The sequence below is a fragment of the Urocitellus parryii genome, chromosome 1 (assembly GCF_045843805.1).
Source record: "Urocitellus parryii isolate mUroPar1 chromosome 1, mUroPar1.hap1, whole genome shotgun sequence".
NCBI classification, from domain to species: Eukaryota; Metazoa; Chordata; class Mammalia; order Rodentia; family Sciuridae; genus Urocitellus; species Urocitellus parryii.
In genome coordinates, this window is record NC_135531.1 from 24,275,072 (window position 1) to 24,289,329 (window position 14,258).

Sequence of the window (14,258 nt, forward strand, 5' to 3'; positions counted from 1 at the left end):
CAAATGTTATTACTGCATTACTTTGGGTAGTTGAAAAAAAAATCAATAGTTTTAAAAAAATTGTGACCTGGGTATTGTTCATGTCTGAGAATTTGATATTTTTATTTGTTTTTCTAAAAATGTGATGCTTTTTGTACGTGTAAATTTCTTTCTGATGGGAGAATTATCTGCAGGTGTTCTCTGTCCCCCTTTTTGTCCTACACAGATAAACAAACCTGTGTCTTGATTTGTTTCTATTGCAGATAGCATGTATTTTAAGATTTTCTTAAATCTTAAGTTATCATTGTATTCTAGCCATCATCTTTTGTTGGCAAGGTCAGCAACCTTTTTGCTGTTTCCTCCCTCCAGTCTTAGTCTATCCTCCCTACCCCACTCCCACCCCCACCCCACCCCTTCCTTGTCCTCTTCTCCCATCTTACTTGCACCCATGTGCTCCTATTTTCTTGAATTATACACATTGTATACTTGAGTTATTTTTTTAAAAATATTTATTTATTTATTTTTAGTTGTAGATGGACACAATACCTTTATTTTACTTGTATGTGGTGCTGAGAATGGAACCCAGTGCCTCATGCAAGCTAGGCAAGCCTCTACCTCTGAGCCACAACCCCAGCTCACACATTGAGTTCTTAATTGCATCCGTGTGTATTTAGATTCTTTTGTCTCTAAACTGCTTCTCTCCCACTTGTCTACTTTGGAGGCTTATCTTAAGTTTCCAGTACCTAGTGCAGTGCTGGCATGTGGAGTGTTTAATAAATATTTGTTAAAAGAGTGAAATGAAGAAATTCCTAAATGAAAAAGCAGAGTCTGAACTTTATCTTACAAATGGGACTGCTGAGATTTAGAATTCATTTTAGTGTGTCTTTTATGAAACTGAACAGGGCTCACTCAGTAATGTAGGCTTTCCATGGCACTGTTTTTAGGTACACCAATTTGGACATTGTGACTCTGACAAGTCCACACTGGTGTGCCTCTGTTACCTGGAGTATGTTAGTGAATGTGCTTTTTGTAATGGCTTCATGAAAATCATGAGCCAAAGGCAACTGAGGACAGACCTGTAGGCTGACAGAGTTGAATTGGTTGACCCTGTGTGGCAGGGGGTGAGACATGGTTGGTGCCCAGTGATTCTGAGGGTTCTCTGTTGGTTGTCTTATCTGAAGCCTAATGAAGACAAAGAACATGATTAATTTGGGGTTAGGTGCTGTCATGAGATAAGAGAGGTTCAATCTTGAGTGTCTTTAGTAATTGTTATTTAGGGTGAGATACAGCAAAGCAGGGGAGCTGACTGCATTAGCAGGGAGGCCGTGGACACTTTTTACAGGGGCCAAATGGCATCTTACAGCAGCCACAAGTGCTAGGAATACTTTGCTGGGGGTACTGGCTAAATCTTCAAAGAAGTTGTTGTTTGTTTGTTTTTTCCCTCCCCATGTTCTTTTGTTTTAAAAATCCTGTAACTCCTGACCCTTGTAATTGGAATTAATTCTCTCTTGGTCATCCTACTACTTCCATCTTTGTGCTCCTGTCTCACCTGACTTTTTAGCTGGCTGCCACTCCCACCATTTCAACCCATCTATCATGCAAGTACAGTCTTCTTCTTAGTGCATGATTTGGCCATAACTTTCTTGCTTAAGATATTTGATTACTGTCTTCTATACTACACACTATAGCATTTAGCAGTTTTCATGATCTATAACTCCCATCTGTGGTCTCAGGTTCCTTCCTTTCTTCTTCCTCTTTATGGCATTCACTAGAATCTCCCTCTTGTGTGGGTATACTTCAAGATGTGTTATTTGTGTGCTTACGGTGCCCTGCTTTTGGTTCTCTCCTTTTGTTGATTTGCAGAATTCTTCATATTCTTCAGGACTTCTTTGAAGATTTAGCCAGTACTCCCAGGCAAAGTATTCCTAGCACTTCTGTGTGTGGTTTCCCCTTAGAGACCCACTTACATCCATCATGGCGTAATAGCTCAGCACTTCACAACTAGATCATTTCAACTTCATCCATTTCTTGTAATCTGAGAAAGTGGCAGCTGTGGCATAGTTTTGAATAATTTTTTTCTATTTATGGGACCTATTATAGCTTACTATCCATACTTATTTGCTTTCATTCTTCCCCACCAGGCCTCTTTGTGGACAGGAATAGTATCCTATTCATTTTAGAAACATAATGCATAGTAGGTGTTCAATAAAAATATGTTGCATTGATGAATGATCCATCAGTCATGAATAATTTTCAGAAAAGCAAACAGAAGTTAGAGATCTGCCTGAGGTCCTTGAGCTAATAAATGGCAGCACTGAGATTCTAGATCTATTCCAGTGTATATGCTCTGACAAGGTACAACAGAACCTCATCTCAGCATGTGGGATAGATGAAAGGAAATGGACATAGTTGAAATAGTCTGCCTGAGAAGTTTTAGGCTATTACTTCAAGATAGATGGCAGCTGACTTAAAAGGAGAAATCACAGTATTTTTGAAAACGTGAAGGAACAAGTAGAAAGATGAATCCAAATGTCCCTGAGCATCTTGAGCTTTAGAGATTGTGGTTTGGTAGGAAGACAGCTGTTTATCACTATTGTTGATATATTGTTATTAATAGTATTTTCTGTGGGCAGGCACCAGCTTTAGTGCTTTGAGCATGTTGTTCATTGAGGCATCAGAGAACACTTTGAAGAAGGTACTATAAATAACTGGCTTATACCTGAGGAAATGGAAGCTTAGAGAGGCTGAGTAATTTGCCAACATGGAATCAGAGTTAAACATAGGCAGCCTGACTTAATTAAGCCTAAAGCTCTTCCTAACACCATACTTTCTAGCTTAAGATGAAAGGTGAAAAATTATCATCTGGTCATGTTGCATATGAGGGAGGAAATACAAGACATTTAGCCTTCTGGACTCAGGTGAAGAGTTCAGTGCTGTAGCAAAAATGAACCAGGAATCCAAACTGAGGCAGTAGTTACAGCAATAAGAATGGTGGAACGCTCCAGAAGAGTTGATAGCCAGTTAGGGAAGGGCTCAAGTTTGGTAAATGTCCACTGAGGGGTAGAGGGGAAAGAAAGCATTGGAAGCACATAGGAAGTTGTGAGAAGGAAGTGACTTTCCTTATGATTTACAGTGTGGGAATTCAAGGGCAAGGTTACTGATTTGATTAAGGGTGGGGGGGTCTTCTCAAGTGCCTTAACAATATGATTTGTAAGTCATTTTATTAATATGGGCAAATAATCCCTAATTGTATTTTGTTAAGATGCAAGTTGTGTCAAAATACTGATTTTTTTTTAAGAGAGAGAGAGAATTTTTTTAATATTTATTTTTTCAGTTTTCGGTGGACACAACATCTTTATTTATTATTTATTTTTTATGTGGTGCTGAGGATCGAACCCAGAGCCCTGCACATGCCAGGCGAGTGCGTTACCGCTTGAGCCACGTTCCCAGCCCAAAATACTGATTTTTAAAATTTCTGCCTCATCTTAAAATTCTAAATCACCCCCCTTCATTTAAAAAATGCTTTTCTCTCTTTTAAAAAAAGTTTTTTGGGGCTTGGGTTGTGGCTCAGCGGTAGAGCATTCACCTCACACATGCAAGACCCTGGGTTCAATCCTCAGCACTATGTAAAAATAAATAAGTGAAATAAAGGTATTATGCCCAACTACAATTAAAAAATAAATATTTTTTTTAAAAAAGGGTTTTTTTTGGTCATTTCTTTCAGAAGCCTTATGTTAAGGTCAGAAAGTAGATTCAGAGGTTCCCTAGAGTCAGAACTTTTCTCTCTTTTAAAAAAAGTTTTTTGGGGCTTGGGTTGTGGCTCAGCGGTAGAGCATTCACCTCACACACGCAAGACCCTGGGTTCAATCCTCAGCACTATATAAAAATAAATAAGTGAAATAAAGGTATTATGCCCAACTACAATTAAAAAATACATTTTTTTAAAAAAAAGGGTTTTTTTTGGTCATTTCTTTCAGAAGCCTTATGTTAAGGTCAGAAAGTAGATTCAGAGGTTCCCTAGAGTCAGAACATGAGGGAAAACCACTAATCCTGAGGAAATCTTAATTATACTATCTATGGATTTAACTCAACAAATGAAGTAATATACTAAGATTTTCCATAAAATTCATTACCAGATTTCAGATGAACATTGTGTGACCCATAGTAAGAATGTGATATCATAAATGCCAGAGCTTATGAGCTAGATCTGTGGTGTTTCCCACTCTATTTTAAAACAGCTCAAGTGATAATGAATTGGTGCCTAAAATAAAAGACTTTTGAGATGAATTTTACCTACAAAAGGCATGGCTGATGCACATTCCTGGGGAATCACCAGGAATGAGAGATAGGAGAGATATGATTAAAACAGCAGCTTAATCCAGTGTATAGGTTAAGCAAATGTGTAACTTAGTTTTCAAAGGTGTTTTTGACTTCTGGGGCTGGGGGTGGCTCTTTTCCTCCCCACATAATAGGCTAATTGGAGTCACTACAGGCAGTTAGAGTAGTGAATACACTTTAAAAAATTAGTTTGCTAGCACTATTGAATTTGCAATAAGTGGAGTCAGCATCTGAAATAGTTCAGTATTTCAAATAATGACATTTTATTTAGTACTCTAGAGTGTGTTAAATGACCCCCTTGAGCATTAAAGACATCACTCCATTTTCCAGGACCTGCGTGAAGTTTGGCTCAATTATCCTCTCCACCCACTCCAAGTAAGTATGACCTTCCTGTCTGCAGTGAGCTTTATAGCTGCAGCCATTCGTTTTACTTTCCTTTGCCTTTTTCCCCTCATGCTTTTATCCTTTAATTCCCTTCAGTGACATTATTCTAAGCTGGGGTTTGGAATAGGAAAACTTGGGAAAAAATTGTAAGGTGCACCCACGTGTGGCAGCCATGTGGTCTGGGCAGCACAAGGCAGGAAGAGCTTCTGTGTAGTAATAGAACCCCCATCCACAGCAATAGGTTTGATTCAAAGCCAAATGTGCTGACACCTATATGTCTACATGCCTGTTATTGTAGGGGAAGTACTGTGAAAGCAAGTCTGGTCATATTCAAACAATAGAACAAATCTAAATTAACATTGCTAAATTATAACCTAATTTGGATCTTAGAAATTGAGAGGTTTGAATCATATTGCATAAAATTTACTGCAAATTTAAACTTTAGTACCATATGATGGCTTCTTACTCAAGATGGAATTTCAACAATTTACACATGGTGACACCCTTTCCTCGGTTGGTTTAAAAAGTCTTACTATTTTTTGCTTTTATTTCTTTTATACTTTGGGATATATGTATTTGTGTACTCATCTATACACATTTTCATATGAATGTGTGTATAGAATAAATAAAATAAGACTAATCAGTACTAGTTGAGCTCTTATGAGAGAGGCTTTGTAGTAGTAAATGACATTAATTTGGAGTTTTAAAAAAATATTTTATTAATCATATGAGGTTGCCCAAAGTCGTTGAAAATGTTCATTTTAATTATACTTTTTATATTTGCTCTCTGCCAGTTGTTAAAGTCTCATTGTTATGTGGTATACCACCTGTCGAGTGGTATAAAAATCTCCAGTGTAAGCTGAATTCAGTTTTAATGATGCTCATTTGCCCAAATAGTTGGGTCCCTAGAAGACATAGCAGTCAAGAAACTCTTAAAGCACTGGCCTCAAAGCAGTCCCCAGAACAGCAGCATCTGCATCACCAGGATCTTGTCAGGAAGGCAGATTCTCAGTCCTCACTTCAGATACAAAATCTTTCACTCCAGGGCGGGGCCCAGCCATCTGCCTTTAACAAGCTCTGCCAGTGTTTTCAAGAGTGGGAGAACCGCTGCTTTACTAGATATATATATTCTCTACCAGCTGTTCTTCAGCTTGCAGCTTCCTTGGAGAGTTAGTCTAATACTTGGGATTTTGAACTATCTGTGTACAGTACTTGGCCTTGAAATTTGATAGAAGATTGGAAAATATTATTTGAGCCTTCTTTAAATATTAGGTTTGTTTGCCATTTTAAAAGATGAGAAAGAAGCTTCCATGTTTTATTGGCATTTCAGAAATTTCTACCCACAGGAAAAGGAATTTTATAAAACATTGTCCTAGAATTGATAATTGCTCTTCTAACTAAAATCTGCTCAAGATTCTTAATTATTTCTGTTTTTCTGTAGCTACAAGAGCCAAATACTGATCGACAACTTATTGAAACTTCTCCAGTTCTCCAGAAACTTACTGAGTTTGAAGAAGCAATTGGAGTAATTTTTACTCATGTTCGACTTCTGGCAAGGGCATTCACATTGAGAACTGTGGGATTTAACCATCTGACCCTGTGAGTTAAAAGTCCTCATGTAGTCCCAACGTGACCATTTACCTGAGACAGTTCCAAACCTTTCTGTATGCCCTTCACAGGAGTTGAAGTTTCAGACACATTTCCAGGACAGTCATTGTGAGACATGAGCCAGCAGACAGCGGTGTGGACTAGGGCAAATGCTCTAATTCAGTATTTTTGGTCTCATTATCATGCATCTTGTTCCTTCATGAAATTTAAGGAGGACATGAAGGAAATAAAAACTTTTTTCATGCAGGGACAGATGTTAAATGTTTTAGGCTTTGTAAACCATGTGGTCTGTGATTTGACTCTTTCATGACAGCCTGAAAGAGGCCATAGATTATAAAAGAATGAGTAGGGCTGTATTCCATTGAACTTTACTCATAGAAACAGGCTGAGGGGCTGATTTTGGGCCTCCCATCCCTGCTCTAGATGAATGATTTTGATGATAAGCTAGTAAAATGATTAAGAAAACAAGCAAAATTTCATTTTTTGCTTTTTTAATACAATTTTTTTTACTCATGTCCCCCAAATCAAGTATTCTCAACTCGGTAAACTTTAAAGAGTCTTACTATAATTTTTTTTGTTTTTAACATTCTTAAACTGGATCCCAGATTTGAATAAGGATATATATATATATAATAAATTTGGTGGAAAAAAAAATCTTGTGCCTTTTAACTTTCTTTTGTTACAGGGTTATATTCTGTATTTTACTTTATTTTTCAGTTGATATGCCTCAGCTTCTAACCAGTTACTATTTCCAGTCTCTTTTTTTTTTATTATTATTGGTTGTTTAATCAATACTCACTTAATTCTTCTTTCAAACTCAACCTGTGTTAACACAAGGCTCTTCTCGGTTGAGGGGCATCATGGAATTGTATTTCATTTTGTGCTTTAAAATAAGATGAATACATTATCTCTTTAAGTCATGCCTTTTTAAAAGTTCTGGTTTTTTTTCCTGAAATTCACAAGAGTTATTAATTTCTTTATATTGTTGTTGTTGTTGTTTTTTAGAGGCCACAATCAGAGGATGGAATTTCTAGGTGATTCAATAATGCAACTGGTAGCCACAGAGTACTTATTCATTCATTTCCCAGATCACCATGAAGGACACTTAACTGTGAGTTTGTGTTCAATCACTTGCTCCAATAAAATTGCTATATAATAGAGGGTAAAGATTAGAAGGGCCAAATATATATTTATGTAAATGATGACTAAGTTCTTTGGGGCTTTAGCATGTCATGTGGCTTTGTTCATTTCATTGTGTAAACGATGTATAATGAAAATATGCCATGAGGATTCCTTCATTTAATGATCCCTTCCTCTCTGCAAGGCATGAAGCTAGGCCTTGTGGAGGAGACAGAGTAGTTGACACCAAGTCTTTTCATAATGAATTTGAAAAACTGTTATGAGACTAAATTATAAGTAAATAACTACAAATAAAAACTCACTCTCTGTATGTGTATATATGTGACTATATATAACATAAATTCACACCATAAAGTGTAAAAGTAACTCTAACTATTATAAGGTAGAATATGTTAAACAGTATAAAGAGGCACAGGTAAATTGTTGCATTTGTGCAGTTTAGGAAAGGATTTCTTCTAGCTGTGGAATGGAAAAAAGGCTTCGTGGATATGATGATGTTTACATCTTTAAATATGAGTAGGATTTAGCCATTGGGAGTTAGCATTCCATGCCTTGGCACTCCACACGCTGCGACTAGACAAGCAAGGCATGTCATGAAAAATCAGAAGTTTGGGCTGAAGTGTAGCTCTATGACAGAGCGCTTGCCTAGCATGCTTGGGGCCCTGATTTCAATCCTCAGTACTGCAAAAGAAAAAGAAGAACAAACAAAACCCCCCAGAAATCAGAAGGTCAAGAAACAACTCAGTTTGGTTAGAGCACAGTGGAGTGACAGGGAGTTACAGAGACCAGGTTTGATTTGTGAATAAAGTGTAATGGTCACCATTCCTCTCACTTTTGATTCATTTTATAAAACTTGATTCCCCTTTTTTATTTGTTTCGTACTCCTTTTACTGTGTGGCACTGATCAATAATGTACTCAGAGTCGTGAACAAAACTTACCTAGAGCCAGTCATGATCTCTTCCAGGCACAAGGTGTAGCCCTTTAGAAGTCCCTTGAGAATTAGCCTGAGAAAGCAAACATTTACTGGGCAAAGAAACTTAGTGATAGTTTGTAAGGTACTTTCTTAGTGCTGTCTTCTGTATTATTTTGAAGCAAATAACAAATCTTTCCTACTTTGCATCATTACAGTTTTTATAAGTGTTTTACTTTGCAACTGTGAACTCTAGATGTTTATGTGGGACATAAATATTGCAATTAGGAAGAATGTAGTGATTTGGTTAAGTTTAGATGTAATTTTACAGTGGCATTAGGCTTTTTTCTAAGCCTACCATTCATTTATTGAGCTCCTACTATGTACCATATACCATGCTGAGTAATCAACAGTATTCTTATTTTACGTGTAATTTTAAAGTAGCCATATATTACCTCTTAAAGTTAACTGCCTTTAGATGAATAAGAAAGTGTTTCCATCTTGAGTTAAAATTAAATTCTGAAGAAAACAAACATGAGGAATGAGCTTGTTTGTTGTATATAACTTAGAAAAGCAATAAATTGCATGTGTAGTATTCTGTATTAGGGAATAGACTTCATAGGTGTCAAGAGTATCTGGTTATCTGAGAAACAGCTGAACCAAACCATATAGCTTGAAGTGGTAATTCACATTATGGCCATATGGAATGTTCTGTTAAAAATGTGTGGTTTAAGTACACACATCCCCTCTCTCCCAAGTATTCGTCCAGAATTGTGAGGTTTTAAAGGATATTAACTATCATCAGCATTGGCGTGGTTGCTCCCTCTCTTCTTGAAATAGTATCTCCATTGGCTTCTGTTATTTCTTGCCTCTTTAGCTACTCTGTCTTAGCCTGCTTTGCAGGTTTATCATATTCTTTACAGCTAAGAAATATTTCGGTATCTTAGAAATCACTCATATACCATATCCTCTTCCTAGTATCTCTCCAAAGCAGCTTTTCTCACAAGCATTTTCACCGTATTGGCAGAAGAATTTCAGCTGCTGTCTTTAGTGTTACCTCTGTTCTGAGCTCCAGTCCCAGTTGCCTCCTCAGCATCCCAGTTCATGTCCAACACTGAATTTCTGATCTTCTCTCACCTGCATCCTTGTCCAGCGTTCCTTGAGTAATGGAATAGGTGCATTCATCCATCCAGTGTTGCATGACAAAAACCTAGGAGTGTCCTTGACTCTTCCCTCTCCACTTTCCCTGTTCTGTCCATTTACAAATCTTTACTGTTACTCTTCCAGTATTTCTTGAATGTACCCACTCCTACCACCTTGTCTCTGTCACCCACATCCTCTCCATCAGCCTCACTCACCTGGATCACTGCTGTAATTTCTGCCTAGCTGTCAACATGTTACAGGAATGTGATTGACAAAGAGACCCAGTTGGAAGTAGTAACATTTATTCTCTTGGAAAGGGTAGGAAATTTAAGATCCTGTCTACAGAAAGCACAAGGCAATGCAACATTGTCCCTGAAGAGAAATGGGTTCCCTGGGTCCCCAGATTTTCCACTGGATGCTACTTGAAAAGCTTATCTCTGGTGTTCTCATGAGCATTCTTGTTCTGTGCCTGAAAGATGGACAGTCTCAAGCAGAAATCCTTCAGAAACCCAGGTCTCAGGCCTGTGCAAAGTAATTTTTCTAGCTCCCTACACTAGTCTTCTTATGTCAACTTGTACCCCCAGTAGTCCATTTTGTATGCTGCAGCTAGAGGAGTTTTGTTTTTTTTGTTTTTTCACAGCAGATCTCCCGTGACTACAGTAGCCATTCATCCTTGATCCACTTTAGTTGTTTCTCTTCATCTCCCCAACTTTTTAATGTTGGAGTTGCCCCCATTCTTGGTTGTCAGACCTCTTCTCTTCTTACTTCTTCTCCGTAAAGGAATCTTACTCTCTCTGTCTCATAGCTTTGACTCCATCTGTGTGCTACTTTCTGATTTATGTGTTAAGTCTTTACTTCTCCCTCAAACTCTACACTTATATCTATTGAATATAGGTATATTTGAATATCTTAATATACACTCAGATTCCTAGTTGTGTGTCTAATAGTCATCTCAAAACCTAATCTGTTCAAAATAAAACAATTTATACCCCAAAATGAGAATCATTCCATTATTACAATTGCTCAAGCTAGAAACCTTGGAGTCATCCTTAACTCTTTTCTTTCTCTCATATTGTGCCTCCCAGCTATTAGCGTATCCCAGTGATCTTCCCCTTCTGAGTACATCTTGAATCTGACCACCTCTCAGCAGTTCCACTGTTATCACCTTGATTTGAGCCACTGTTTTCTAATTTATAATCATACTCTCCCATCTGGTCCTTACCTCCTCCCCAGTCTGTTTTCATGAAAACTTGCATTTCCCATGAAAGCAGGTACTGTTGAGATGAATCAATGCATCTTCCACCTGAAACCCATAATCACAGTTTGTGTTTGCAGAGAAAGACGAAATAAATGATCAATGAGAGAAGTATGAATTTATCAGAGTTTATAATCAATCAAACTGTGTGGAAGGGCTGCTAAAAACTGGAGCTACTATGGACTAATGACATCAATCTAAAGAGTTCTGGAAGGTTAATATTAAACCGGTGATACTGTAAAGTTCTATTTTTAGGAAGAAAAAGGGATGCAGAATCATCTATTCCATTTATTCCTATATAATGTGTCTGGGCCCCTCATAATCCTAGAGATAGGGAAAGAGTTTCCTTGAACTGTTTTCTTTTTAAAGATATTTTTATTCTGTTAAATTTCTTTTCCATGATAAAAAACAATAATACATTTCTAGGGGGGAAAAAACAAAACCTTTAAAGGGATCATTTTTAATGGGAAGTCAGATGACATCACTCCTCTGAGTAAAATTTCCCAAGCTCTCCTGTCTCAAGGGTAAAAAAAAAAAAAAAATGCTATTATAGGTACATTAAATAACCTGGCTCCCTGCTGCTCTCTGACTGTCTCCTAGACTCTTCATATTGCCCCAGGGTGCTCTTGTAGAACACTAAGGAAGCCCTTGCTTTGGGGCCTTTACTCTACTGGTTCATGGGGTAATAGTATCCTTTTCCTGAGAATTTATGTATCCAGACCCCTCATCTCCTTTAGGAGTCTGTCCAAAGTCATTGCCTCAATGAGGCCTTCTTTAACCCAAGCAACCTCTTCTCTTGTCTCTAGCACCCTTCCTCAGCCTGGAATCTCATCTCCATTTTATCCTTAGTACCAAGTGTATAGTTTACAGTTAATTGTCTGTCTTTGCCCACCAGAGTGTAAACTCCAAGAAGGCCAGGGTATGTGTCCATTTTCTTCATCCTGATTTTCTGGGGAATTCCTGGAATACCAGTGCTTAGGAGGTTGACTTTGAACAAATGATCTTTATATCCCAGCTTAATGTTCTTTGGTTGCTTTGCAGAAAATGACTGTAGAATGAGCAAGGCCCTGGGCATCTGGCCTTGCCCACCTGCCCAGCCTCATGTCACATGTTCTTTGTCTCAGTTTGTGTGGTTCTCCTACCCAGAAGCTACTTTGCTTCTTACCCTTGCTGGTATCTCTACTCTTCCTTTACATATCAGCTCTGGTATGGCTTCTGGACACAGAGAAAACTCCTCCTCCACAATGACCTTCCACCATTCTGTGTCAGATATCTGTGTTCTTTTCCTTTCTGGCACTTACACATTCTGCCGATGGAGCCAGACCAGAAGTTCTTTGAGAGCATGTTTTTGTTCATCTCTGTTCTGTAGTGGTGTCAGATGGTAGGCTTTCTATACATACTTGGTGAAGAACTAAGAGAGTTTTGTAGGCACCTACGTCATATTGAGAGGGAAGAGGAAGTGGCTCTGGAGGGAAGTGTCATATTGCTTTATGTATAAGGGAAGAAATTGAATATGTGGGATTATCTAAGCATTAAAATTCATTTAAAATGTGCACTGGATTATATTTCATAGTTGCATAGTGGTGGGAGGAGTGTGGCAAATGTTTCATTACTGTGATTGAAGGACACACAACTGCAGGAATTCATTTTGGAAGGCATCAGTAGCATTGAGCCATTCCCTTACACACTTGTTCTGCAAGGAATAAGGACAGTTGTGCAGATGTAATCATGTTTTTCACATTTTGAATGCTGATGGGGAAAAACACATTGTTCTGGAAATTGGGTATTTTCCCTTGAAAATACTCCAGAAGGAATGTTAGGCTTACACAATTGTTCTAGCATAACGAAGCTTGAATGGGAGCATGGAGGGAAGAAGTTCTGTTTCAAACCTGAAGTTCTTGTTTTGGGGGGTAAGCCTACCCAGCAGAGTCAGTGTAAATAGTGAGAATGTCTCAAAAAAGTATTACTGAGGCCAGAATGCCTGTCCTGTTACTTGTGGAAATTTTCAGCCATAGGAGTGTTATCTGTATCTCTCTTCTCTGCTACCAAGCTAAAAAAGTGTTGCTCATCTGCATGCCTGCTGTGTGCAAGAACTGTTCACTATGGTAGCATGCACTGGCAAGATGAACATGTGGAATTTTTTTGTTTAATTTTAGAGGAATGATTTGGGATAATGAGAAAGAGCAAGGGTTACAAATAAAATGTTTAAGAACCAGTGATTTAATCCTGACTTGCTCTCTCTAGACGGCTCTGTGTGTAAATCATCCAGATAAACAGGGATCTTATCTCAAAGATCTCTTCAAGAAGATAGATTCCCTGCCTCCTGCTTGGGGATTTCTCCATCACTGACATAATTTGGCCTTTGTATCTGACCTGCATTCTGCCTGCTAGCATTTGACTATCTTTTCTTTAATTATCATGGGAAATGTAGACCATCTGGCTACCACTCTTGGTATAATAGACCTATGTGGCATATCACTGTCACTTTTAATAGTATATTCTGCTTTCACCCCATGTTCTTCTATTAAAGCCCTCAAAATAATAAATCACAGTCTACTTATTTTACACTAGGTGGCCCTCTCTGGTAGCTCATGTCCTATGGCTTAGAATCTTTAGAATCAAGAGTGAATAGGGAAGTTAAAGGAAGAATGTGTGTGTGTGTGTGTGTGTGTGTGTGTGTGTGTGTGTGTGTATTTGACTTAATAAATATATATTTGTTCTCATGGAAACTTAAGTTTAAGTTAAGTAATTATGAAAGGTGACTATGCTGAGAGAATAGGAAACATCTAGGATTCTCAGAACCTGAATTTGAGATTTGAGTTGTTTACACTGGTCCCTGACATTGCACCAAAAATCAGCAGACCTTTTCTCAAGTTTACAGAGAGCTTAACTGTAGTTTTCTTCATTGTTTCTAGCAATTTCAAATTAAACTGTTCAGAGTTTGTTTGTTTAATTTAGGGATAGATAAACACTTGATAAAATCGAGAGTGTTGAAGACAATGAGGGAATGCCTATCTAAAACATTTAGCACTGAAAACAAATTCACGGGAATTCCTTGAACTGTCTAGAACCCTTTTCCCATTTCTGAAGAGCAAGCAAATCTTTCCCGATGGTGATGATGCTATTGCAGATAACCATAGCTAACATATCAGGCAGGTGTGTTTATCACAATCTAGTCACTATGATTAGATTGCATGTTCACTCAGTCTAACCTGTGAGATGGGTACTAATTTCTCCATTTTGTAGATGAGGAAATTGAGGTCCAGAGATATTTAGTAATTTTATGAGTCACTTAGCTATGACATGCTAGAGTCACAGTTTGAACCCTTGTGCTTTTTTTTTTTTTTACTATGAATATCTAACACAAGGCATTGTTTACAGTATGATAACTCTTGTGCTAAGTCGCTTAAGGTTTATTTTCTAGGTTTCTACTAAAACTAAAAAGCAGATATGTTCTCTTTGTAAAATAATAATTTATAGCATCAACATCTGTAAGTTTT

General features: G+C 37.7%; 1 protein-coding gene across 4 annotated transcripts in view; it reads left to right on the plus strand.

Moving 5' to 3' along the window:
• Positions 1 to 14,258, plus strand: part of Drosha (drosha ribonuclease III) — a 123,025-nt gene that overhangs the window by 96,670 nt on the left and 12,097 nt on the right. For all 4 annotated transcript variants that reach the window (XM_026390143.2, XM_026390144.2, XM_026390146.2 and 1 more), the window contains 3 exons: positions 4,648 to 4,692; positions 6,143 to 6,300; positions 7,315 to 7,420. In XM_026390143.2, the coding sequence (XP_026245928.1) occupies positions 4,648 to 4,692; positions 6,143 to 6,300; positions 7,315 to 7,420 (309 nt within the window). The remainder of the gene's footprint in view (positions 1 to 4,647; positions 4,693 to 6,142; positions 6,301 to 7,314; positions 7,421 to 14,258) is intronic.